Raw genomic sequence first — 24,765 nt, 5'->3', positions numbered from 1 at the left:
TCCGGTTCAGGCCATGGGTCCAAACACCTGATTTCAGCCCCAGCAGGGCCTCTGGTAAGGCACTGGCACTGGCCTCAGAGAGCCACACCCACCAGGCCTGGGCCTGCCCTGCCCACCCCACACCTGCGCCCGGCAGGGCGCTTCCACCCACCCGGGCTCCCCAGGATGGGCCTGGCTCACGAGAGGTGGCAGGTCCGGCGTTACCAGCAGATCAGGGGCTGCAGTGAATGGGGCCAAGGGGCCAGCACACTGCAGAGGTCCCCGTGAAGACGGGGTGAGGGGGACCGGGAGGACCAGAGAGATGGTCTCCGCGAGGAGAGCTCAGCAGCAGCAGATGTGGGTGGGGGCTGCCTGGAGGAGGTGACTCCAAGCTTCAAGAGGAGGTCTGGGAGGAGAGGAGATGGGGCAGAGGTTGTCTGGGGGAGGGAACAGCCTGCCCACCCCGCCCAGGGGCCCACACTCACACTCCCTCCTGGTGCCTTGGGAAGGATTGGTGGAGCGTCCCTCACCCCCAGGGTGCTGAAGACACTGCCCTTTGACCCAGAGCCTGGGGCCTGACACCCCACACACATACCCACGGTCCTGGGACCCAGACAGACCCACTGGAGCCGGGCTTTGGGGATCTAGGGAGGGAATGGCCCTCAGAGAGATTTTATTGCCACTCTACGCAACAAAGACCTTTAGGCTGCGTTCTGGAAACAGAATGGGCAGCAGCTCCAGCAGCGAGGAGGGGGGCAGGGGAAGGGGGCGCACAGCACAGTCAGAGCCGCAGGGGTGGGTCTGCTGCCATCCTTCCAGCAGGTCTCAACAGGAAGGAATGGCTTACGCTGCAGCAGGACAGCTTCAGGTTAGACACCAGGCAGCACTTCCTGACAGTGGGAGGTCTCTGGAGGAGGAGTGGAGGCCCAGGTACTGTATGGGGGCGGAGCAGACAGACAAGCCCGGGCACCTGTCAGTGGGAAGCAGCCTTTCACAGGGGAGGGACCCAAGGACCTGAGCAAACCCAACCAGCCTGGAGAGTCTTCCGCAAGGCCAGCTGATGGCGTGGGGGTGGGGAGTCAGCTGGAACCTGGCCCACCCAACCCAGTGGGTGCTGGTCCTGGTGGGGCGGGGCAGGGTGGGCAGGCCCCCTCCAGGTTCGGGGAGCTTCTTGGCCATGGCTGGGGCCTCCAGTGCCGCGGCAGGGTGCGCCATGGGGCAGGGTGCACTATGGGGCGGCTGGACAGGACGGAAGCAGGGGGTCTGGGGTTGGCCCTCCCTCCAGGCGGTTCGCAGCTTCCCACAGAGGGTGCGCCCCACCCCCAGGAGGGGCTCTGGAGGCCCCACTGACTTAGACCGGCTCTGTCCCCAGGACACAGTTCCCATCAGGTCCAACCCCACAGAGGGGTGGGGGACTTACTGGGCCCAGGGCCTGGTCACCAACCCCATCCTGAAGGCTCTGCAGAAGGGCCACCACTTCCAGGTTCCCAGCTGCCTCTGCCTGCAGGGTGGATGAGGGGGAACAGGGTAGGGGCTGCCTCAGGGACTCGGACCAGCAACCTGGCCCTGAACCCCACCTCCCACCCCCAGCGGCCCACCAGGCTGCCCTCCCACCCATGCACCAAGGACCCCATGACTCCTCCATTGCCCTTGTCCCCACAGGTCTGGGCCCTGGGAGGGAACCTGGGACAGGAAAAAGGGACAGCCCTCCCACCCCTGTGGTTCCCGCATATGAAGTGCATCCACCCAGAGAGCAGGAGTTTGGCATTTGGGAAGGGAGAGCCAATGGAGCTGTCAGGGAGGCCTTCCTGGAGGAGGTGGCCTCAGAGGGCACTGGTGGCACTCACGACATGCAGGGCGCTGCGCCCGTCATAGCCCGGCTGCCTCAGGTCGGCCCCTGCCTGCCACCATGCCTGCAGGCCTTCACAGTCTGCCCTGGATGCCAGCCTGGGAGGGGGAGCCGTCAGAGACCGCTGGGCACCTGTCCATCTGCCCACCGGCACTTTTGCAAAGCCAGCCCCAAACAGCTGACCCAGCAGTGCCCGAGCCCTGGGGCAGGAGTGCAGGAGTCGCTGCGGGCCAGCAGACGGCCTGGAGTCTGGTTTCACCCAGCAGGGGTGACTGGGACTCAGGTCAAGGGTGCACACACGAACGCACACGCGTGAGGATGCACGCACACACGTGCACGTGCACACACACCCCACCCGCTGAGTGCCGTCCGCCAGTTTCATATCTTACAACACCCGGCGGGGCCCACGGAGGCAGGAGGAAAGTCTGAGGAGGCGGGGGAGTGGGGGGATGGCCCTGGACCCAGCAGGCCGCATGGGGGGGTCCTGGCTAGGAGGGGCCCTGGGCCTGCCTGCCCTAGGGAGGTGGCGGGGGACTCATAGAGCACCTCCCAGGCCCTCGTGGGGTCGTCCCCATCCTCCCTTTGCACTGAGAGGAGGCCACTCCCCACCCTGGGACCAGGCAGGGAAGGGGTCCAAGCCAGGTGTGTGCTGGCCAGGGCCGCCGGGCAGGAAGGGCCATCCTGCAGGTGGGCCCTCGGGACTCCCTCTGGGTCAGGACACGGCAGCAGCAGCCCCCAAAGCGGCGCTGGGTCATTCCTGAGGTGAATCATGCTGATGGCGCCACCACCCGCCCTGCCCCCAGATCTGCCCCCAGGCCTCTCGCGCTGGTTCCCACACACACTCGCCTCCTAGAAGAGCCGGCCAAGGGCCCCCCCCAAATCCAGCCAAGCAGCTCAGGTCAGATGACCCACTCCCGTGGGAGCTGGCTGTCACTGCCCCCCTCTGCCTGTTTCCCCATCTGTCAACGGAGCCATCGAGGCCCACCTGGGGTGCAGCTCTGAACCAAGTCACCCCAGAAGTCCCTTCAGAGCCAAGACCCACCCCGCCTGGGCCCTGCCGCCATCCCGCACATCTGAGACCCACCCCCACCCCCACCCCCGCCTTAGCCCTGTCGGTGCTGAGAAGAGGCAGGTGAGCCAGCAGGATTCGTCCCCCCAGGGACGCTGCACTCCAGGGAGGGAGGGGCTGAGGCTGGGCCCAGTGGGCTCTCTCCACCCCACTGTGTCTAGGACGGGGGCCTCCAAGGCTCGGGGGTGGGGGGATGCTGGCCGGTGGGGACAAGGGGGCCGGAGCTTCAGGTCCTCTTCCTGGAGAACAGGCAGCCACCCCTCCTCACACACAGCAGCCACGGTCTAAGACACCGCCCTTGTCACCCAGCCCACGCCTGGGGGCTCTGACTTCCAAGGCGCTTCCCGCCCTCCGGCCTGCCCCCCCTCGGCCCCTCCCCTCCTCGAGGCCTCAGACCCGCCCACGGCAGCCCAGGCTGGACACAGGAGGGGCTGGCGGGCGGGGAGACAGCGACAGAACATCAGCAGCGCCACACGGAGGGGCCCAGGGGACAGAGGACGAGCGCAGCCCTGGGCCTGCCCCCTGCCCGGCCTACCACCACCCCTCCCGGGCCTCAGCCTCCCCAGGCCTGCGTGGTGGCCGCTCAGAGCGGCTGAGGTCAGAGTCCTGCTGGCAGCTGGCAGCGGAGCGCCCACCAGGGCAGGGCAGCCGCTGGGCCTTGATGTCCTCCCTACGACGGGGACGAGGACCCGCCGCACGGGGCCACGCGGGGCTCCCCCCACGGGGGAGCGCAGCCGCGCGTGAGAGCCGCCGACTGCCCTGCCCCCACCCCGTGCCCCAAACTCCCCAAACGCAGCCCAGCCGACCCCTCCACGGCCCTCCTCGACCCACACGCACGCATGCACACTCTCACACACCCCCCCTTGCTGGACCGCTCCCTCTGCTAGGAACGAATCCCACCCTCAAGTGCTCCAAGGGCCCAGCTGGTGCACGATGGGCTCTCCCCCGTCTGAAGCCCGCGTCCCGGGAAGCACAGGTACGCCTGCGACCCTCACCTGCATAGCTCTGTCCCCGAGTCCTCCAGCTCCTGGGGGGACAGGCAGGCCCCAGCTGCCCGCAGCAGCCCAATGACACCCTGATGCCTGCCGTGAGAAAGAGCGTGGTGACCGCCTGCCTGCCGCAGCCTCCGCTAGACGCCAGCAGGGCCTGTCCTGTGCCCAAGACCAGGAACGCACCCTCCCCAGACTAGGGCCACCCACCTCTGTCCCCAGCACCCAGACCCACGCCGGGCGGGGGGACGGTCAGTCAGCCCTGGCTGAGCAGCACATCTGTCCGCAGCGCCCCCTCCCGAGGCCCCGAGGCAGTGCTCTGGGCACCTTCGGACAGCCCACCCTGGAAGGAGCCTCCCTGCCGAGCTCACACCCGCCAGGGCCGAGTCTGGGCAAACGGAATCCCTTGGGCCGGTAGTCTGCCCTTGGGGATGGGGTGGGCATGAGACACTGACGGAAGACCGTGGGCGTCAGGCTGGCCCGGAGCAGGGCCCAGAGGCCTGTGGGTGTCGAGGCACCTGCTCCGAGCCCAGGGAACAGAGAGCACAGAGCTCCGAGGCTGCCCCCTTCCCCAGTTTGGGGGTGTACCATCAACTGCATGGTCACCCCGCTTTTAGGGAGCTGGGGAGGAGAGTGGGGTCTCCCCCACCCCCCCGGAGCCCTCCAGGGTGAGGCCAGCCCTTCCAGGGCACAGCAGGGCCCGCTGGGGGGTGAGCTGGGAGACCGGTTCGGGAGGCTGGGGACGAGCGGGTGGGACCAGGACGGGGTGAGCTCACCATGCTGCCACCCACACCCAAGTGTGAGCCGCAGAGTCTCCAGCCAGCTCACCTGGCCTGGGCGCCATGGGCACACCCCAGGCGCAGCCCTCTCCCTCGGTCCCCCCCCTGTTCTGAGAACCCTTTGATGCTCCCAGGAGGCTGGGAGGGAGGGGCTACCCCACTGCCCACTGCCCCAAGGGTGAGGCGCCCCGGCCCAGGACTGAGCCGAGTGGTCTGGTGGCCTGGGCTCTCCATGAGACTCATGAAACCCCCAGAAATAACCCAGGGTCCTGCAGGCCGAGAGCCCCCTGGGGAGGGCCCGGGGCCTGTGGCAGACGCTAAACCAAGACCAGCTCTGCATTCGGAAACAGCAAGACTATAAGAAGTGTAAAGCAAGGGCTGTGATGCCCACGTTCCAGACACACACTCACACCCGTGTGCACCAGTGCACTCACGCTCATGCTTGCACACACACTCTCACACACAGGTATGTATGTGATGCCCCTCCCGGCTGCCGGGCAGGGGACGGGGAAACAGGTGGGAGAGCAGTCCCGGCCCTGCCGCTAGGTCTGCCCAGAAAGTTCCAGGCCTCGGAGCAACGTAAGCCCCTAGAATGCAGGGCCAAGTGGCTACCAGGCCCCACCCGTGCCCATCCGCCGTGAGTTCCAACTGTCTGTCAGAGTAGGAGAGGCCTGCCCCTCGGAGAGATGCCAGGTGGGCCTGGGAGGGCAAGGAGACAGCCGCCCCAGCAGAGGACACGGGTACAGGTGCTCACCAGCCCCGATGCCTGCTCCTCCGGCCTCGCGCTGGCTGGCTGCCCGCCCGCCAGGCCCAACCCCAAGGGAAGGGGTCAGAGCCTGTGACCCAGCTCCCGGGTGGTGACCACCAGCTCGTGCGTTTTCCTTCACATGGATCCTCACACAACCCGCCCTGCAAGGTGCCGCCGCCCCAGCCTGCAGTGCACGTCACAGGTGAGCACACAGGGTGGCCCCTCTGGGGGGCCCCAGCCTCTGGCTTTGGCTGCAGGGCAAGGGGCCTCTGCATCTCCTTAGAAGGAAGGAACCAGACATCAGGTGCCCACAATGCCTGCCCAGGGCCCTGGGGCCTCAGCAAGAGCTCAGCTCTGCAAGTCTCCACTTGGGTGGGGGCCCCCCAAAAACCCAGGCTGGGGCCCTGCCTTAAAAAGCCAGGGTTTGTTGGATGGGGCCAGCTTGGGGGACACCCCCACTAGCATGCATGCTGAGCCTGCCCCCTTGGGGACCTGTGCTCACCCAGCCCAACGTCTGGCACTATGTCACCTGCTCTGTACCTGCTCCATCCCAGTGCTGGGTGGGGGGTTTCTCCCCTTGCCCCACCCCCAGCCCCTCAGGTGGAGGATGTAGGGAACACACATGAGACCCCTTGTGCTCTGTAAGCGTTTTTCTTTTCTAGAAATTCCATGCCAGGGTCTTGCCGGGCCTGCCTGGCTCAGCTTGGTGGTCACCTCCAGGAAGCCCTCCCTGACCACCCTGTCCAGAGTCAGTCCTCCCAGTCTGGGCCCTGTTCACACCTGGCAAGGTCACCGCTAGTGCCTAGGGCCCAGCTGGGGGTGGGCGAGGCTCCAGGAAGCAGGCGTCCTTGGTCCCACCTGGCTTTGGCTGGGGATGCTGTGTGACCACAGGTACCCTGAAGGCCCCCTCGGAGGCACCCCTGTCCAGGCCCTGCCCCACACGGCACCCCTGCCCACACATCTGCCACAGTGCCTGCCCCCCACCAGCCCAGTACCTGCCCCTCACGGCCAGCAGCAGCGGGCTGAGGCCATCCTTGTCCCGTGCATTCACGTCCAGCCCTCTCTGCAGCAGCATGGTGACCACCCCAACCTGGCCCCCTCGGGCGGCCGAGTGCAGCGGAGTTTGACCACCAAAGTCCTCCAGGCTCAGGTCACTGCCCTGGGGCGATGCAAGGGATCGTCACCCACTGAGAGGAGGCCGGCCAGGGCCAGGTAGGCCACAGGGAAGGGACAGGGTCGGGGTGCACCCAAGGGGGGCCTGACACAGCCACGTGGCCCCCTCGGCTGCAGGGAGGTGAGCAAGCCCCGGGACAGGCAGTCCTGCCCACATCTGGGCAGCACCCCACCCCCCGGGGCCTGGTGCAGCTGGAGCTGGTCCCCGAGGGCGGGCAGGGGTCTCACCAGCTCTGCAAGCACCTGCAGGGCCTCCAGGTCGCCAGCGTGGGCCGCGGCACAGGCCAGGCTGGGTGCCAGGGCATCCCGCACGTCATCAGCCTCCTGGAGTGAGGGGGCGCCGCAGCACCTTGGGACCCCTGCCGCTTCCTGGGGTCCTCAGCACCCCCAGGAGTGGGCAGGGCCAGGAGCAGGGGAACAGGTGGGCAGAGGTGGGGCGCAGGGCCTGTGGGAACCCTGCTGGCCCGCACACCGCGCCGGCAGTGAGTCCCAGGACGGGGTCCAGCGCCCCCTCGAGTCTCAACAAAGGGGCTGTGGGCACACCTGAGGCTACTCGGGACCCCCACCCCGGGAGCAAAGTCCAGGCGGGACACAGGCCCCCACCTGGCTCCGTCCCAGCAGCTGTGTGACTGGGGCCTGCCACCCGCCCATGAGACCCATGTCCTCGCCTGCCTCCCCTAAGGGCCAGGAGGCAGGGGTAACTCATAGGGCACCTGCCTGGGGGAGGGTGGGAAGGGGTGCCTGGCCCTCCCCAGAAGGAAGGGCCGCCTGGCCCCGGTGCTGGGAATTCCATGGGCCACCTAACAGCTCCCCAAGGCGCCAGAAGGCTGGGGGGTCACATCAGAGGCCCCCGCAGGCATCCCCGCACCAGGCACCATGGTGGGTCCTGACCCCTGGAGTCACTAAGGCCCGAGGCATCCGCTGTGACGACAGGCCGCCCGCGTCCGGCTGCTGCCCACCCCTGGCCAGCAGGTTAAGTTCCTGCCACTCTCCCACCCTCACTCTGCAGAGGGGAAACTGAGGCACGTGATGTGACCCGGGTCAGCAACGGGACACAGTGCCCGTCTCCTGCCAGGCGCACCAGGTCTGGACACTTCTCCCAGAGGCCGGTGCCGGGGGTGGCGGTAAGGTGGGTCACCGGGAGGCCCCAGTCACCCCCGTGAGCCTGGCCCAGCTTGAATCTCAGATCCCAGGCCCTGAAGCAAGCCCTCGGTCCCTGCCTGGGCCTGGGCACCCTGGCTGAGAAGGGGAAGGAGCTCCAAGCCTGGCCCCTCTTCCCGGGGAGACCCCAGAGCAGACACCTCTCTCCCGCCAGCAGCAGGACGGACGGAGCGCCCGTGGTGCCTGAGCGCGCCCCCCTCACGAGGCAGCCCTGCACCAGGGCCAGCAGGCCCGGCCCGGCTGCCCCCCGGGGGAGCGGCCACGTTCTGAGTACCGTGTGCACGCTGCAAGGGCCCCTCTCGACGGCCTGGGCCCTTCCCACACACCGGCCCACGAGTCCCTACAAACCCTCCCCACTGTGGCCCCAAGCCCAGAACCAGTTCACGCCTGGTGGTTTTCTGCTCCTGGCACCAAAATGCCAGGGGACGGGAGCCCATCCCTCAGGGACCCGCCGCCCAGACCCCCTCGCCCACGCTGGACAGTACCTGGCTCAGCCTAAGGAGCTGGGCGACCCCGCGGCCCAGCGTGCTGCCCCGCAGAGAGGGCCGGAGCTTGTCCGCAGCAGGCGGCGTCATCTCCCCGCGCAGGTCCCTGGCCAGCAGCTGCCGTGGGGGCACATGGAGAGCCGGGCCAGCTCCATCAGGGCCCAGACCCGGCAGCCCAGACCAGCCTCGCAGGCCAGGCACCCCAGGCCCCGGGAGAGGGCTGCCCAGGGCCTGAAACTCCTCCCTCGGGCTCCATGCCTGAGGCCGGAGCCTAACCCCAGCCAGATCCCCACACCAGGCCAGCCCCACCCTCCCACCCTCCAGCTCAGGGTCTCCCCGGGCCCCTGTGGCCTCTGCCCAGCCCCAGGGCCCGGGGACAGCTGTGTCTGAGGCCAGCCTGAAAAGCAAGAGGGAGGGGATACCCTGGGAGCAGTTTGGGGATCCTCGGCCCAAGCCAGACCTGGGGCTCCTTGAGGTGAGGACAGGCAGTGCCCGGGCTTGGGGCTGGCAACCGATCGGGGGAGCCCCCCCGTCCTCGCCCCCCTTCCAAACCCAGGGATGCATCCCCCGGACTGGGCCCCACCGCCCACCAGTGCGGGCCCAGGTCCCCAGCCGGAGGGGCACGCACCTCCTTCCTGCCATCCAGGCTCAGCCCCGGCAGGCCAAGCACATACGACAGCTTGGCCAGGGCCGCCTCCGATGTCATGTCGGAGCCTGAGATGGTGCCCGCTCCCGCCAGGGCCTGCAGGAACGGAGGCGCCGGCGGACGATGGGGCACGGGGTCACGGCCGGACTTGCCCCTGCCCTCCCTCCCAAGGCCTCGGTGTCCCCGCCCCACCGTGCCAGCGCCATAGTCCGAGGTGACGGCGCCCTGAAGGCAGTGGGTGCAGTTGACGATGACTAGGCCTCGCTCAGCTGCCACCCGCAGCTCCTGAAGCAGGTCGGGCTTGGTGGGCCCGTTTCCCGATCCGAAGGTTTCCATGACCACACCCTTCAGGGGGGGCTGCAGGAAGAGCCGGACCTGCGGGGGCCGGGAGGCGAGGGTGAGGGGCCTCGCGTCCTGCTCCAGCCATGGGGACCAACAGGCTGGCCCTGCACCCTCGGGGCCCGCCACGCTCCCCAACACATCCCCCCAAAGGGACCCTTGTCCCCTTCTCAGTGTTAAGGCCACAAACACCGTGGAAATGGGTCAGAGGTCACGAGGAGCCAGCTGGAGATGAGAAAGGGCCATCAGAGGTCTCACGGGGTGAAGGGCCCCCCATCCCAGCCGGGCCACCACACCGCCCCTCCCGGCCCCTGGCCCCTCCATCCGGTCCAAAGCTCTGCCCCGTCTGACACAAACAGGTGATGCTCCCAGCAAGCCAGTTTGTGGGGAAAGGGCCCTGCAGCTAAATACACATGCAGGGCTCTGCTTAAGCCAGGGTGTTGTCCGCACATCCCACGAGGCTGCAAGGCTCCACTGGAAGACAGAGGACGGGGGCTTCCCTGGTGGTGCAGTGGTTAAGAGTTCACCTGCCAGTGCAGGGAACACAGGTTCGAGCCCTGGTCCAGGAAGATCCAACATGCCGTGGAGCAACTAAGCCCACGTGCCACAACTACCGAGCCTGCACTCTAGAGCCCGCAAGCCACAACTACTGAGCCCGCGGTGCCACAACTACTGAAGCCTGTGCGCCTAGAGCCCGTGCTCTGCCACAAGAGAAGCCACTGCAATGAGAAGCCTGTGCACCGCAACGAAGAGCAGCCCCCGCTCGCCACAACTAGAGGAAGCCCGCGCGCAGCAACGAAGACCCAACGCAGCCAAAAATAAATAAATTAAAAAAAAAAAGAAGAGGACAGGGCCTGGGGTTTACCTCGAACAAGGATGGTCCCCTCAGAGGCCACCCTGCGGGGACACCTGCTACCCAGCTCAGCCATGCCCTGTGTCAGCACTGGTGGGCACAGCCCAGAGGCCCCAGGGCTGAGCATGTCTGTCCCTGAACCTGCTACACGGGGAGCCCAGAGGCCAGGCTGCTGGCCTGTGCAGCAGGTGTCCAGCCCTCTGGCTGTGCCCCCATCAGAGCCTTTCAGAGCCGCCATCGGCTTCCTCTGCTTCTCCAGGTAGAGGCCAAAGGTAAACGCAGGCCTGTTCCTGGCAGATACCCGGGAACGGGGAGACTGGAGACTAGGGCCCGCTGCTGGACGACGTCACCACCAGCAGGCCCTGCCCCGACGGCCCAGAAGTCCCCGTCGAGTGAAGCCCTGGGGGTCCCGTCCCCCTGCCTGAGCTTGGCCCAGCTTATGGCTCTGCACTCCCCCAGCTACAGCATGTTCTAGAAAGACTTCACAAGCCAGCATGTTTTCCCAGAAGGAGCCTGTGCGGCTCAGCCCCACTGAAGATGGCAGCCTCGTGCAGTGACCTCTGGCTACTACACGATGTGAGACCCGTGCGTGGGATCCGGCCACCAGCCCCTGGGACGACCCTCATCTTCGAGGGCAGCCCTCACCAAAGCGCGCCTCCAGCAAACCTCTTCTGGTCCCATCGCGGCTCTGCCCCGTCTGTCCCCAGCGCCCTGGCGGGGGAGCAGGCTCCAGTTCACAGACTGTGGCCCAGAGGTTAAAGGCAGCCTGACGTCGCCCCAGGTACAGGGACACACCTGGGAAGCCACGTGTGTCAGGTAGAGGAGGGCGCTGCAGTGCCCCGCCGGTCACAGCACTGAAGCGCGCGTGTTCTGAGGCCCCGCAGCCCCACACTCAGCACCAGCGATGCCCAGAGACGCTTTTACCCGAGACCCTCCATCCAACTGGCAGCCCAGCATCTGGGCCTGACTCACTGGGCAGGACGGAGGCAGGCGCCGTGTCCAACCCAGAAACAGCTGGTGGCCAAGGGGTGGACGGCAGGGACCACCAGAGCGGCCACAAGAAAGAGCAGCGTCCAGGGCCACACTCCACCAGCCTCAGAGGAGCCCTCGGAACCCGGTGCTGTGACGTCCGCGGGGACAAGCCCAGTTCACAAATACGGTGAACGGGCTGAAAAGGCAGCGGAGGGGGCGCAGGTCCCAGTGACACGAAGGTGGGGAGGGGAGGGGGTACAGGAGGCAGGCACCGCGGGGGCTGAGCCGGGGTCCCTACCAGGGTGGCGGGGATCCCAGGGTAGAGGCGCAGCAGGCCGACGTCGTGCTCCACGCTGCTGTGCACCACCAGCCGGCCCTGCCCACGGACCCTCCGCACCAGCTCCCAGTTGACTGTGAGGACAGAGGGACCGAATGCACACCTTCCAGCCATCTGCAGGCCCCGGCCCCGGCCCAGCCTCCCCGGACCCCCCGGCCTCCGTCTGGTGCCTCCGGAGTCCCATCGCCTGCCCCCTCTCCCAGCTCGCTCAGGCGAGGGGCGCAGCTCCAGCCTGAGCCAGCCCCCGGGGCGGGCGTGGGGTCCAGGGGGCGAAGAGGACCCTGCAGGGACGGAGGCCACCAGAGCCCAGCAGGCCACGCCAGTGCAGGAGAGGGGAGAGGGCAGGTGGAGGAAGGGCCTTCCAGGCAGAGGGCACGGCACGTGCAACGGCGAGAAGCCCAGCAGACGGGGCAGAGCCGGGGGATCACCGGGAATCTGCGATCCTGGATCCCAGGAGCAGTCGGGGCAGCGTCCTCTGACCAGCCAGCCTCACGAGCCCCTTACTGGGCACCGACCTGGCCCACGGCCCAGCAAGTCAGTGAATGAATGAATGGATGGATGAATGAGTCTTCTGGATCCCTAACCTTTGGGGAAAGAAAACCTTCATCTCATTCACCCCAAAGTCTCAGAGGCCTAACGTGAGGCCAGCCTGCTCTCCACGCCCAGGGTGGCTCCTGAGCCCCGCGGAGAGGGAAGGGGGCAGTTACATGGGGTCAGTGCCCGCCACGCAGAGAACTCCCCAGAGCATCAGGCTCTCTGTGGGTCTAAAGGCTGCTGCTCTGCAGGGACCAAGCCACCAGAGGCCTCCCAGCCCTCCTGCTCCACCCATGGGCAGGGGGCGGGGGTCTGGGCGGCAGGCCTGGCCTTCGACCCTCAGGAGCCCGGCGCTGAGCCCAGGGTCCCATTCTCTCGGGCCCTCACACATGGCAGCCTTGAGCAGGCAGAGGCCGGGCTGAGGGAGCAGGTACCAAGGAGGCCCCGTTGTCCAGCCCAGGGAAACTGAGGCCCAGGGAGGTAAAGGGCCTTGCCCAAGGCTGCCCAGAGTCAGGTGCAGAGCCCGGAGGGGAATGCGGGCTCCAGGACCCCCGCCCAGGGCTCCTCCACCACCCCGGTCCCGTGGAGGGGGGTGCAAGCCTGCGGGCCTCCTGCTGTTTCCACCAGAGCAATTCTCATATGATAATAAACTGAGGAACGTTCCAGACACGTGCTGCCCTTTCACGGGGAGCTGGGAGGGTGGGAGATGCGGGGGCTCTGGGGGATGGGCTTGGGAGGAGGGCGGCCGCAGCATCCGGCAGCAGCGAGGGGTGTCCTTCGATTTCGGGCCCCGGCCCCAGCTGGGCGAGCAGATAAGACGGCGGCGGGTGGGAGCGAGGCCACCAGCCAGGACTTATGGCTGCCGAGGGGGGTTTACGGAGACAGAGCGGGCCCGCACCGCCCCGACCAGCCAGCCCATCCCCCTCAGAGCCCATGGGACCCCAAGTCCTTTCACCTGGGCCTACTGGACACCAGGGGACCGCTGTCCCCATGCTCAGAGAGGCCAAGAGGAGGAAAGGTGGTGTGAGGACCACCGTCCCTGCTCGGTCCTAACAGTGCCACCGCAGGGCCACGCAGCGGAGCCTGCGTGCACAGGGGACACTGGGTCCCGTGTCCCCTTCAGCTGCCGGGACCCTGCTGGCTTGAGCCTGTCGGCCTGACTCCCCCTCCCTGGGGCCAGGGCTTCTGCACAGCAAGGACCTGGGGCTCCTGGAGGCCCGCTGTGGCCGCACGTGCCTCACCCACTAGGGGAAGGGCGGGGCCAGCACCCACCCCCACCCCCCGCCGTGCACCCCTCCAGGCCCGGCACAGCTCCCCGCCCCTGAGCCCTGAGCCCCTCATCTGTGACGGCTTCACAGAGGGGAGGGAAAACGCAAGAAAAAGCAGTGAAAGGGCGCCGCCGCCCCAGTGCTGGTGGCAGCCCCCAGCTCCCTGCCTCCCCAGGGGCCCCGCCGGGCACAGCCCAGGCAGAGGCTGCTGTTTCTCAGCCCCAGGTGCCGGGAACAGCCCGGGGCCCTCACACACCACACGGGCACCCTGGCTGGAGGACACAATCCTCCTGGGATCACGGGCTTGGGGGTCCAAGGGCGGCCTCTCCTCTCGGGGCCTGCCCCAGCCCCGCGCCCGGCCAGCTGCCCGGCCCAGCCAGCACCAGTGTGCCCTGCACCTCAAGGCCGGCGCGGGCTTGGCATGACACAGGTAGGGGCCTGGGGATCCAGGGTGAACTCCGCACCTGCCAGTGGGCTGCGTCCTGGGAGCTCCCCTCTGAGCCCCAGAGAAGGTGTGACTCAGCCCCCACGGGGGAGGCAGGCCTGCACAGCGGCCGCCCCCTCCTTTCCGCCCACTCCTGCTTCCTCGGCTGGCTGGCACTGGGGCAGGAGGGGCTGAGCGCCACTGCCCACCACAGCAAGGAAGCGATCTATCTGCCAGCACCAGCACGTGGGCCACCTCCTCCAGGAAGCCTTCCCTGACTCTGGCCCCCAGAACCCGGACGTGCTATACACAGCTTAGACGCACTGACCGTTCTGGGCCTTACCAACCCCCGGGCCGCTCCAGCAAGCAGGGTGGGTGGGCAGGGGGAGGGAAATGCAGGGTAAGACCCCCAGAATGAAGTCAGGGCTCGGGGCCGCAATGCCTCCCTGCATGGTCCTTCCCTCCTCCTGCTGTAGCCCCACAACCGCCTGGCAGAGATCCTGCCCGCCACCATGCCTGGGTGCCCACGTCTCGAAGGCACAGGAGGAGACACGGGGGTGGCGAGGGGACAGTATGTAGACGGCAGGGGCTGGGCGGACAGCAAGGCCACCGGAGCGAAGCCGTTACACCGCCTCACGGAGGGGCTGGCCGTGGCCACGGCGGACCCGGAGCGGGGCCAGGGGGCCCCGGAGACACACAGGAGAGCGGACATCCCGGGTGGAGAGAGTCTCCACGGCCACGAGGGCGGCTGAGTCGGGTGAGGCCCGAGCACCAACCCAGCAGCGCTCGCCGAGGACTAGGCTGGAGACGGCTGCTCACCAGGGTCAGCATCGGGGGTCCCTCGGGGGGAGGGCTCAGGGTCCACCACCCACGGGAGGCGTCGGGCAACCCCACGACGGGGACTGGGCGGCCTGCCAGGCCCAGGGCACAGAAACACCCCTGAAAGTCCCCAGGACGAGGTCGCACTACCAGAACCACGTCCCCGGGAGGCCGAGGCGAGTGGCAGAGCCACTGACCGTCACTGAGGAACTCCTGGGCCCGGGGCCACGTGGCCGGGGAAAGGCACAGGAGGCTGATCGCCCAAACGCGGCCCCGCCCAGGATGGTCCCTTGGCTCCGAGCCGGGGTTACCTGCTGGGCCCCCCCCGAGCAGCTCCCCCCGGACCCCGGCTTCTCCGCAGCCCCGGGCAGGACCCCGAGCCGTGCGCTCCCACCCAGGAGGCCCTGCGCTGTCCCTGCAGCAGCTCCCTGCACGCCATGATGCGATGTGACCCCTGCCCGCTTACTTGTGACATCAGTGCCCACGGTGGCCAGAGGGGGCAGGTTGGGGGAGCAGAAGGCCGCAAACCTGCGCGTGTCCACCTTGGTCACTCGGTTGCCCCGAAACAGCTGGTTCTGGAAGAACAGGCAGACCTGCGGGGGGCGGGGAGCAGCTCAGCGCCGGGGAGCCCCTGCCCTGCTCAGGAGCTGCTCCCGTGGGGAGGGCTGGGCACCTTGGCAGTGAGACAGGCCCTGACGGCGTTCCGTGAAGCCCCTCCCCAGGGCAGGCGACCCCCTCCCAGGGCTCCTCTCCCCGTCCCCTGAGACGTGAGGGGAGGATCTTGTAAATGTCCCCCGGTGTCACCACGTGACCGGGAAAGATGAAGAGGAAAAAGAGGCCTCTCCAAAACCACGCCGTACAACCTACTGATGGAAACGTACACACGTACATATGTATGTAGTGTAAATAAATATATACCATGCCATGGGTATGAGACAAATATACGTAAACCACATATATATATACATGACCCGGAGAAAATCCAGCACACTGTCAGCAGCAGACGTCTCGGGGGGTGAGAGGCAGTGACTGTCTCCTGCTGCCTTCTCTATTTCCCTATTTTCTCTACGGTGACGGTGTACTTCGCGTTCAAGGGGAAAGACAGATCTTTAAACCCCTCCAGACACGCCCCCGTGTGTCCCCCTGAGCACCACACCCCGAGCCCCGGGCCTGGGTTCCCAGGAGCCGCAGGAAGGAGGCAGGAGGAGGTACCTCGGGGATCACGTACTGGCCAGCCAGCAGCAGGGCACCCAGCAGGTTCTCACGGCCGTCATTCCACAGGGCGTGGATGGGCACCTGGGGGAGCGGCCACAGAGAGGAGAGGGGCTGAGGCTCAGGCAGCGTAGGAGGGAGCCAGTGCGGAGCCCGGGCAGGGGTCCAGGAGAGGCGGCAGGCAGGCTCGGGTTGGTGGGGACCGCTGCTCGGGGAGCTGCACCTGCTGGCCATGCCAGTCTGGCCCACATCCCAGCGCCCTCTGCCCCCCACAGGCCCCAGTGCCCGCTGCCGGAGGCCAGCCGGATGGGCTCCTGCCCAGGGACCTGCCACTGCCCAGCCCAGCTCCCTGGACCCGGGGCACAGAGGCTCTGGTCCCTCACTGCCCCGGCCAGTTCTGGACCGGGTGGCCAAGAGCTGACCGTGGGTGGACGCTATGGCCAGAAGCCTCACGCGGGGCCTCCGAGCACCGGGTCCCAGACCTGCTCCCGTGTCTACGTGAGGGCCAATGCCCCCAGGGCTGAGTCTGACCCGTACCCAGATCCCCACCACTCCTGCCCAGGAAGGCAACAAAGGGCTGGACTGCTGTGGGGTGTGCAGACAGGCCGGCTGGGCAGGGGTGGGCCCAGGGCCTCCAGAGGAAAAGCCCTGGCCTGGGGCCACAGTCCTGGGTCCTCATAAGGGGTGTGGCAGTGGGCCAGCAGCCCCGGGCCTTGAGCCTCAGTCTCCCCTGCGTTATAACAGGGACACTTCATCAGGGCCAGCGCGGGGCTTAGAAGAGCACAAGCGTGATCCTTCCCGGGGCCGGCAGTGCTCATAATCCCGCCCTTCGTCCCTTGGGAGAGGCCTGATGGCGACCTACACCCAGGGGCTCAGGAGGGTCTGGGAAGAGCCAGGGCAGCCTGCACCCCATCCCTCCACTCGAGCTCCGAGTGGGACGTGCTTGGCAGCAGTGGGGTGTGTGCGGTGAGGCCCTGGGCCTCCCCTGCGTGGTGCCGCCCCACTGTGACACCCGCAGGGACCACGGACAGAGCAGGGCAGGCAGCTGGGTCAGCACCTGGCAACGGGATTTCCCAACCTCTGACCCCGGGGAAGGCTCTCCAGGGCCTTGGGGAGGGCTGGCCCCATGGCGCCACCGCAGGCAGCCTCTGACGGGGGTCCAGGCTTCCCCCCCCACTCCCCTTCAAATCCAGCAGTTTTCTAGAATATTCCACCTGTTGGCTTTGGGGGTTGTGCTGGGTCAGGGTGAGAGAGGAGGGGGTAGCATGTGCCCAGGTGCCCAGGGATGGCATCGGTGGGAACCACAGTGCGAAGAGGAGGACAGCAACAAAAGGAGGGCAGCTGGACAAGGCCGGCAGCAGGCTGTGGACCCACCCCCAGGGTGGCAGGGCTGGCACCAGGCAGGACCAGGGCACTGACCAGCGCTGGCCGGCTCAGACTGAGCAGGAGCCAGCTCGGGGAGCTGCCGGACCGAGCAAGGAGCCCGGGGACCCACCTGGGCCCCCAGCAGCACTGAACTGTCCTGTGGCCTCAGGAAGGCCCAGACCTTATGCCCAGTGGGCAGCCCGGGTTGTTACCTGGGCACCAGTGAGGATGACAGTTTTCTGCAGGTTTTCCAGCATGAAGGAGAGCACGGAGGCGGCGAAGGCCATGGTGTCGGTGCCATGGATGACGACAAAGCCATGGTACTGCCCGTAGTGTCTCTGCAGGAGGGGCGGCAAGCTCAGGGAGGTCTGGCTTTCAGGGCCACCAGGAAAAGGAAGGTTAGGGCCCCACATACAGCTGGAGGGACCCGGGGAGGTGCCTGTGGGACCTGGGTCACCGCTGGCCGGGGAAGCCCGCTGGAAATGGAGCTTCTGTCTGGAGTCCCGGTGCCCGTGTTCTCCCCTTAGGCCTCCCTGCGACACCCCTTGCCCACGAGAGAACTCAGGTCGGGGTCTCTGAACACTCTTATCTGAGGGTAGGAAGGTCCCCCCTGTGCAATGCCCGGCCTGGGCTCCCGAGCACACTGGTCAGCTCAGTGCTCCTGGAGGGCCTCTTGCTCAGTGACCACTGCCCCCGGGGCAGCAGGGGCTGAGGGGTGAGCAAGCCCACCAGCCTCTCAGTCCAGTGGGAGGGCCAGGTGCGGACACAAGCGACAGGCACAAGGCACAGCCAGTGCTGGGAGCCAGCTGTGACATGGGAGGTGGGGAGGATGCCGACAGGCACACAGGCCACCTCTGCAGGGATGCACCCCCGGCCACCACCTCCTAGCAGGCAGCCAAGGCTGGGCCTCAGTGGGCAGCTGGCCTGTGTTGTGGTTGCAAGGGGCACAGTCCCGGGAGACAAGGGGACCTCAGGGGACCATCTCTCGTGGCCCATTGAAAGACCAAGCCAGGCTGGGCCCGTAGCAGCAGGGGAGCCGAGCCACGTGGCGGGCTGGGGCGCCCTCTGCTGGCCACACAATGAATCTGCGCATGGCTGGCCTCTGCAGCCAGGACAGCAGTCCTAGGCGCTCAGAGAAGCGGCCAGGCCCCAACTGTAGGATGCTGCTGGCCACAGAGCAGGGAGACTGCCCCAGATCACGGCTACGGACATTCAGAGACACAAGGGCCGGGCCCAGGGCCTCACGCGGTCCCAGGCGCTCACCGTGAGAGGGGTGAGGCCCCGGAAGCCGTTCTGCCCCAGGAGAACGAGACAAGCGTGGAACTGGGGCCAGCGCCCAGCTGCCAGGAAGGGAGGCTGGATGACAAGCCCCTCTGTGGGGAGCGGGCTTTCTTAAGGGGGGAAGGTGAGAACTGGGCCTGGCGGGGGCCAGGCTGGGGCAGGAATGGGGGCTGGTGCTGGTGGCGTGGGCAGGACACGGAGGAAAGCTGATGGGGGGGCGGCTCGGGCTGCAGGTAAGGCGTCCACACTGTGTGTCAACCACGAGGCCCTCGCAGGCTCCGTGCCCTCCTGTGGGCCCTAAATCCACGAAGACTATACAGTCTAGGGTGGGCGTGGGCACAGGGTGGGCCAGGCATGAAGTCTGCAGGGAAGCACTGCACGTCTCAGCCCAGGATACTAACGGGGACAAACTGACTGAACAAACCGAGACGGCCACCCGGGCCACTGCCTCGCCAGGAAAGCGGACGTGGCCCTCGATGCCCGCCCGCACGGGTGCAGGTAAAACGGCCTTGGGAGCCTTGTGGCTGAGGTGCGACCCACTGGGCTCCTGTCCCCAGCCCCGCCCACACTCCCCCATCACCTCACCTCGATGGTCTGGGCGATCTGAACCCACTCGGTGATGGTCATGTCACTGGAGTCGAAGAGAGGCTGGCACTCCAGCACCGTGTACATGACCCTCTGGTCGGGGCAGGCGGGGCTGGCAGGCCTGCAGGAGGCGGACAGCAGGCTCGCACTCTGCGCCCGCTCGCTCGGCGGCCCCGTTCCCTTCTGCCCAGCCAGGCCCCCGCACCCAGGGCCGTGGCCGTGGGCTCTGCATCCCCACCGGCTCCCTTCCACTCGAGGCCCCAGGAGCAAGGACCGTGGTCCCAGGAGGGGCCAAGGACAGGCCAGGCCAGGTTGCTCCAGAGCAGTGTCCCCTCCCCTCGGTGAGCCAGGACGACCCTGGGAGGAGGGAGGTCAACTCCCCGCTCAGCCCGCCAACAGTGAAGAGCACCGGGCAGCCTGGGCCACGAACTGGGAAACGGAAGGACCTTCACAAGGAGGGGGCGCCTGGGGCCAGCCCTTGCCTCTCCTGATGGGCTTGAGTCCCCACGGGGTTCACTTGAAAGGGGGCTGTAGTCAGTTCTAGAGGCATCAAAGTGGGAGCCCGTGGGGACAGCATCCTCTGGCAGCTCGCCATGGACACACTAAGAAGCCACAGCCTGGCAGGTGCCAGTCTCAGGATGCCCCCCACCCCGTGACAGCTGGCCATCGTCCCTGCCCGGGACCCCAGAGGAGCCGACACTCACGGCAGCACTAAGGTGTCCTCGGGGAGGCCACAGGCCTGGGCGTGCCCCTCATCGTGGAACATGGGCAGAGTCCTCAGAACAGCGGCCAGGCCCTTCCCAGGGACAAGCACTGCAGGCGGGGTGGGGCAGGGGGGCGGGGTCAGAGGCTGGTAGCCACCACCAGCACCGCCCCCTCCACATCCCCCCTCAGCCACCCGCCCCTCCCTCCTCACCAGGGGCCAGGCCCCAGCAGGGGTGGGGCGCTGGGAGCTGGCTGGGTGAGCTCTGGCCCTCAGGGAAGTCAGGGGCTGGGCAGACGGGCCTGAAGCTGCCCCGGGCCCTGGCAAGGATGGGCAGCTGCCCCGGGTCGGGAGTGCCAGTCTCACCCAGACAGCCCCAGGGCTCCGCCCCGAGGCTCAGGGGGCCCTGGCCTCTCACAACAAGGACACATGTGCCCACTCTCCTTCCCCCACTTCCCAGAACGTCCACACCGCTCTGCCCGTGGACACGCTGCTGGCTCTGCCTGGAAGTCCTCTACTTTCCGCTTCTCACCCAGCAGCTGCTTCATCCCAGCTCAGGACACCACTTCCAGGAAACCCTCCTTGATGTCCAGATGCTGGTGCCATTCCCACACGCTCCCCGTTACCCTTTCTCCCTACCTGGACTGTGTGTGACACCTTCAGGGTCCAGCCCAGGCCCTCTGCCTGCAGCCTCCATGTCCAGAAACATGCATCTAAGGAGGCACTGGGCAGAAATGGTGTGTGTTCTAAGAAAACCCTGAGAAGTCACAAGTGTTTCCTGGAAACAAACAACTCCTCAGCAAAGGTTCCCAGAAGAATCTCTGCACTGGGGCCCTGGCTTTTTGTCCCACCCTGCTCCCTGCAAGCTCCGTGACCTTGGGCAAGTCGGCTAAACTTCTCTGGGCATATGCACCCCTCACTGAGGTTCTGTTGGGCGTCTCCCACGTGCCTGGCTACGTCGAACACCTGGACACAGAGGCGAGAATAGCAGGGTCCCCCCTCGAGAAGCACCCTTGGCTGAAACATGTAAGACCTTCAGGACCAGGGTCAGTGGTCACCCTGGGCGATGATATTGCTCCCAGCCTTCACCTTTTGCCCGGTGTATCAGTCTCCTGCTGCTGCTGCGTAATAATCTGCCCCAAGTAAATCCCAGGCCCAGCTCTTGCCAACCCCCAGTAAACACAGTTGTGTTGGCCCAAGGATGTTCGTGGTGCCGTCTCCCCAGCCATAGAAGGAGACCCAAGGGGGAGCACCTTGAACAGCCCCCCAACCGAGGAAGCGCCCTTTAGGGGCTCCATATGCTTTGCTGCAGGAGTGACGGGGCTCAGTAGACAGAGGGGACATCCGTGTGTGACTGCCAGCCCAGCCACCCTCCCGAGATGCCTGAAGTGTGACCAGGACACACACCTGCCTCCACAAAGGTCTGGACTCACCAGCCCTGACAGCAAGGAGGCCTGAATTCCAGACCCTGGGCGTTGAGGGAGGCTCAGAGCCGCCCACCCTTCTGCGTCAGGCCCCCAAAGGTGTCCCCTCCTGACCCCCAGGACCTGAAGTGCAAAGTCTTTGAGGCCGTGATTGAGTGAGGGTCCTGGGGTGATGAGATGATGCTGGCTTAGGCGGGTGGGTGCTGAATGCCACCGCTTGCATCCTTGTAAGACAGAGGCGGAAGAGAGCTGACACCCAGAGAAGGCCGTGTAAGGACAGAGCAGAGACACGAACACACCGGCCTGCAGTGATGGGGCATCTCCCGAGAGAGGCTTCTGCTGCTCTAGGCCCCCGTTTGTGGTCACGGGTCAGGGCAGCCACAGGAAGCCCGCACGCCACTCTTCACTCCAGCTGCCCTTCCAGTGGGTGGCACTGGGGTGTCCATGTAAACCTGGGGATCCACCGACAGGGGAGGTGATGTGCACGGTCACCTCCACCCAGAGCGAGGCTACTGCCAGTGGACAGTGGGACACTGGCTTCCGGGGACACCCCACGTCTCGGGGTGGCAGGAAGGCGCAGGGTCAGCGAGCCCCACACGGCCCAGACCCTGGTGTCCCCGCCTGGGGAGCCCGTGGGTGGACAGGCAACACCAGCTGAAGAGAAGGCTGAACTCTCCTTCTGTTCTATTCGCTCTGTGCAAAATTCTGCCGACACATCATTACACGAAGCAGCCAAAAGTGTGGGGAAAACAGCCTTGGGGAGGGTCAGGAAGTCAACGAACACAAAATATTTTTCTGGGATTGTTGTGATTTCCTTCGTCATTCTAAATAAACACCTGTCCCCCCAAGAAAAACAAAAATAAGGGGACTTCCCTGGCAATCCAGTGGTTAAGATGTCCACCGCAGGGGGCATGGGTTCGAGCCCGGGTCAGAGAACTAAGATCCCACGTGCTGCGCGGTGCAGCCGAAAAAACTAACAACAACGAAACAAACAAACTAATAAATAAACACCTGCTTTCTCATCTAATTCTGATTTTGTAAATTGTAGTCTCTTTCTTAGCACGGGCCCCCAAGCTTCAGGCCCTACAAAAGCAGAAGCCGCCCTGCCCAGGCCTTGTCCCTGGGCCGTGCAGGCAGGGAGCTGAGTCACTGGCAGAGGCTCTACCAGACACACTCATCTGTAAGGGCCATCCCAGGACAGCTCAGGCTCTAAAACAGTGAACTTGTGAGCGTGTGGCAACTTGCTCAGGAAGGGGGGTCTAGGCCAAGGGCACAAGAAGCCACGGACATCACCCCTCCGGATGAGGCTTGGCTGCCAGGCCCTCCGGTGGCCTCCTGGGGTGTCCTGGCACCTTCAGCTGCCCGGCTCCGAGGCTCCACTCACCCTGCTCCCCCCGCCAGGAGCCAGGCCCACGAGGGACGCTCAGGGCATCAGGGCTCCTCAGCCGTGATGCTGCTCGGCCTTGGGCTTGGGGTTATGGGCTGATTTTGGATTCACGATGTCCCTTGACCAGCAAAATCTTCCCCGAACTCCGAGGGGATGGGTGAGGGGCGTCCCTACCTGCCACGGCCTCTGCCCTCCCCTCACCATCCTGACCTTTGGCAGCGCTCACGTGTGGGGCGCCGAGTGCCCTGCTGGCTACTGTTTACCAGCAGGCGCAGAAAACCTCCCAACAGCGACAATCCAAACAGCTTTGCTGTGGCCGCCCCTCACGGCCCCGGAGCCCACATCAGCAGTGCCAGGCGAGTTAATCATTGATGCCCTCCGCCCTCCGGATCAGAATTCCCGGGCAGGAAGGGCCTGGAGTGTCTGCCTCCCCCCAGCCCCCAGCTGGGCTCAGAGAGGGCAGAGGCCAACAGAGCACGGCGGCCCACAGGGCCCAGGCCTGGGTCCTCCATCCATCCGGCTCCGTCCCCAGCCTGGGGTGCTGTCCTGAGGTCTCTTGGATGACCCCTGCCTGTCTGGAAGGCGCTCCCACCACACCCCATCTTTCTAGAGTCGGTCTCCAGGCCACCTTCCAGACGTGGGAGTTTACATCCTCTCTGGAAAATGCAGCGCCTGGAAGAGTGAGCCTGAGGGGCCCCGGGGAGGTGGGGGGCTGTGAGGGGACGCGACGCAGTGCAGGTGGGATCCAGGTCAGAGCCCACCTTGTCCCTGCAGCCTGGACGCTGGAGAACAATGAGTCGAGCTCAATGGAATCTCAGCAATCACAGTTGGCCAGGTGCCAAGCCTGGAGGGGCAGGGGTGGGCCAGGGCCCCAGACAGTCCAGGGATGCAGACAAGGCCGGCCACTCCCCTCTCTGCCCCAGCCCTGGGGCAGCACGGGGCAGACTCCCCAGCAGCCCGGGAGGAGCAACTGAGGGGAAGGGTGTGAGGGGGTGTGGAAACCATGCTCCCCATCCCTGAGCCCCTCCGGGACAGGGCTCTTTGGGGGTCTGAGTCCTGGGGCCCAGCACAGAGTGGGCCTCAAGAGACGTCTGCGAATTGGCAGCCGGCATCGGGGGGTGGCACGAACAGGCCCAGAGGACCCAGAAGCAGTTGTTGGAGCGAGAAAGTGCTAGTGGCATCTGGGTAGCTGCTTCAGTGGAAACGGTGGCCAGGAGGGGGGTGCTGGGGAAGTGGCCCCAGGATCAAGGGCAAAGGCGACCGTCCTGTTAGCACGGGGCAGCTCTGGCAAGTCCCCCACTATGGGGCTGGCAGACGATCCGAGTAGGGGGACACTCCAGGGCCAGGTGTGGGGCTGCCCCGGGTGTGAGGACAGCCCGGACAGGCACCTGGGGCCAGGGAGGGAGTCCGGGGGGGCCTGTGTGGAGGGCACAGACAGTGTCCGCTCTCCCGGGAGCGCTGGAACATTCTGCAGGTGTGTGCAGTCCTCTTCCCGCCCCTGCAGGGCCCCAGGCTCCCCAAACCCGGCCCCTGCCCGAAGGGGCTCTGCCCGGCCTGGGGGCACCCCTGCCCCAGTGGCCCGCAGAGCTCAGCGCCCGGCCCAGCAGTCACTGCCTCGAGGACCGACTCAGGCCAACGTCACAGGGGCAGAGAAACGAAACGCCCAACCTGCCCGGACTGCTCGGGCACGTGAACACTTCCCAAAGGTGTCTGGTGCCCGCTGCCCGGCCGAGCCCGGGCCGGGAACAGCGGGGAAGCTGGGGTCGCCTTGCAGCCGCTCGGTGGTCCCGAGTGAGGGGTCTCGGCAGATTCTGAACACCTGCCCACCGGCTTGTCTGTGCGGGGAAGGGCGCTCAGACAGACGCCACGGTGGTCGAGGCTCGGCCCCGGGTGGAGCCAGCGACAGCGCGGGGGAGAGGTTGTGCCCCCGGGCGGGCTGACGGCCCACCGGGAGCGGCGGGGTCACGTGCGCGGCACCGCGGGGCCTGGCGACCCCCGACAGGCCAGAGGGCGCGCGGACGACCCCCACCCCACCCCGGCGCCCACTCACCGCCGCGCTCGCTCCGCATGCCGATGGTGCCTCCGGTGTAGATGACCAGGAGCCGCCGCTCGGGCCCCGCCGCGCGCGCCATGCCCGTGAGCCAGGGGACCGGGGACTGACGGCAGGCGGCGGGGCGCGCAGAGGGCTGCCGGGGGGGAGGGGCGGAGCCTGCCGGGGGCGAGGCGGGGGAGGGCGGGACCTGCGGGGGGGTGTGGAGGGACCTGCCTGGGGGCGGATACTCGCTGGAGGGTCGGGGCCTGTCCCGGGATGGGGGGAGGGGGAGGGGGCGGGGCGGGTCCGGTCCGGTCCCGGGTGGGGGGATAGGGGACAGGTCTCGAGCGAT

General features: G+C 66.7%; 1 protein-coding gene across 3 annotated transcripts; it reads right to left on the bottom strand.

The window, feature by feature from the left end:
* Positions 1 to 623: 623 nt before the first annotated feature.
* On the bottom strand, positions 624 to 24,544 carry ASPG (asparaginase). 3 transcript variants are annotated; one of them, XM_081227183.1, is made up of 16 exons: positions 24,432 to 24,544; positions 19,572 to 19,680; positions 18,868 to 18,988; positions 17,214 to 17,339; positions 15,637 to 15,720; positions 14,891 to 15,017; positions 11,341 to 11,453; positions 9,071 to 9,253; positions 8,861 to 8,974; positions 8,233 to 8,349; positions 6,815 to 6,910; positions 6,409 to 6,572; positions 3,893 to 3,979; positions 1,827 to 1,926; positions 1,400 to 1,480; positions 624 to 912 (listed from the first exon to the last, which is right to left on the bottom strand). In XM_081227183.1, exons 1-16 carry the CDS (start codon positions 24,511 to 24,513, stop codon positions 844 to 846), a joined length of 1,773 nt encoding a protein of 590 aa, XP_081083309.1. In that variant the 5' UTR covers positions 24,514 to 24,544; the 3' UTR covers positions 624 to 843. The 3 variants fall into 3 exon arrangements, with proteins under 3 accessions (XP_081083309.1, XP_081083311.1, XP_081083310.1); XM_081227185.1 differs by having other exon boundaries at positions 6,830 to 6,910; XM_081227184.1 differs by lacking the exon at positions 24,432 to 24,544 and adding an exon at positions 20,210 to 23,372.
* Positions 24,545 to 24,765: the final 221 nt, after the last annotated feature.

This window comes from Mesoplodon bidens, assembly GCF_964165515.1.
Source record: "Mesoplodon bidens genome assembly, chromosome: 3".
NCBI classification, from domain to species: Eukaryota; Metazoa; Chordata; class Mammalia; order Artiodactyla; family Ziphiidae; genus Mesoplodon; species Mesoplodon bidens.
Note: the sequence above shows the minus strand (reverse complement) of the source record. Positions and strands in the feature narration are given on the sequence as shown.

Coding starts and splice junctions, on each gene's coding strand:
- ASPG (XM_081227183.1), bottom strand. CDS start 24,513: ATGGCGCGCGCGGCGGGGCCCGAGCGGCGGCTCCTGGTCATCTACACC. Junction 11,454..14,890: donor CGTGGGCACTGATGTCACAA/GTAAGCGGGCAG, acceptor CTGTCCTCACAG/TCAACTGGGAGCTGGTGCGG. Junction 6,911..8,232: donor AGCTCCTTAGGCTGAGCCAG/GTACTGTCCAGC, acceptor CCCTCACTCCAG/GAGGCTGATGACGTGCGGGA.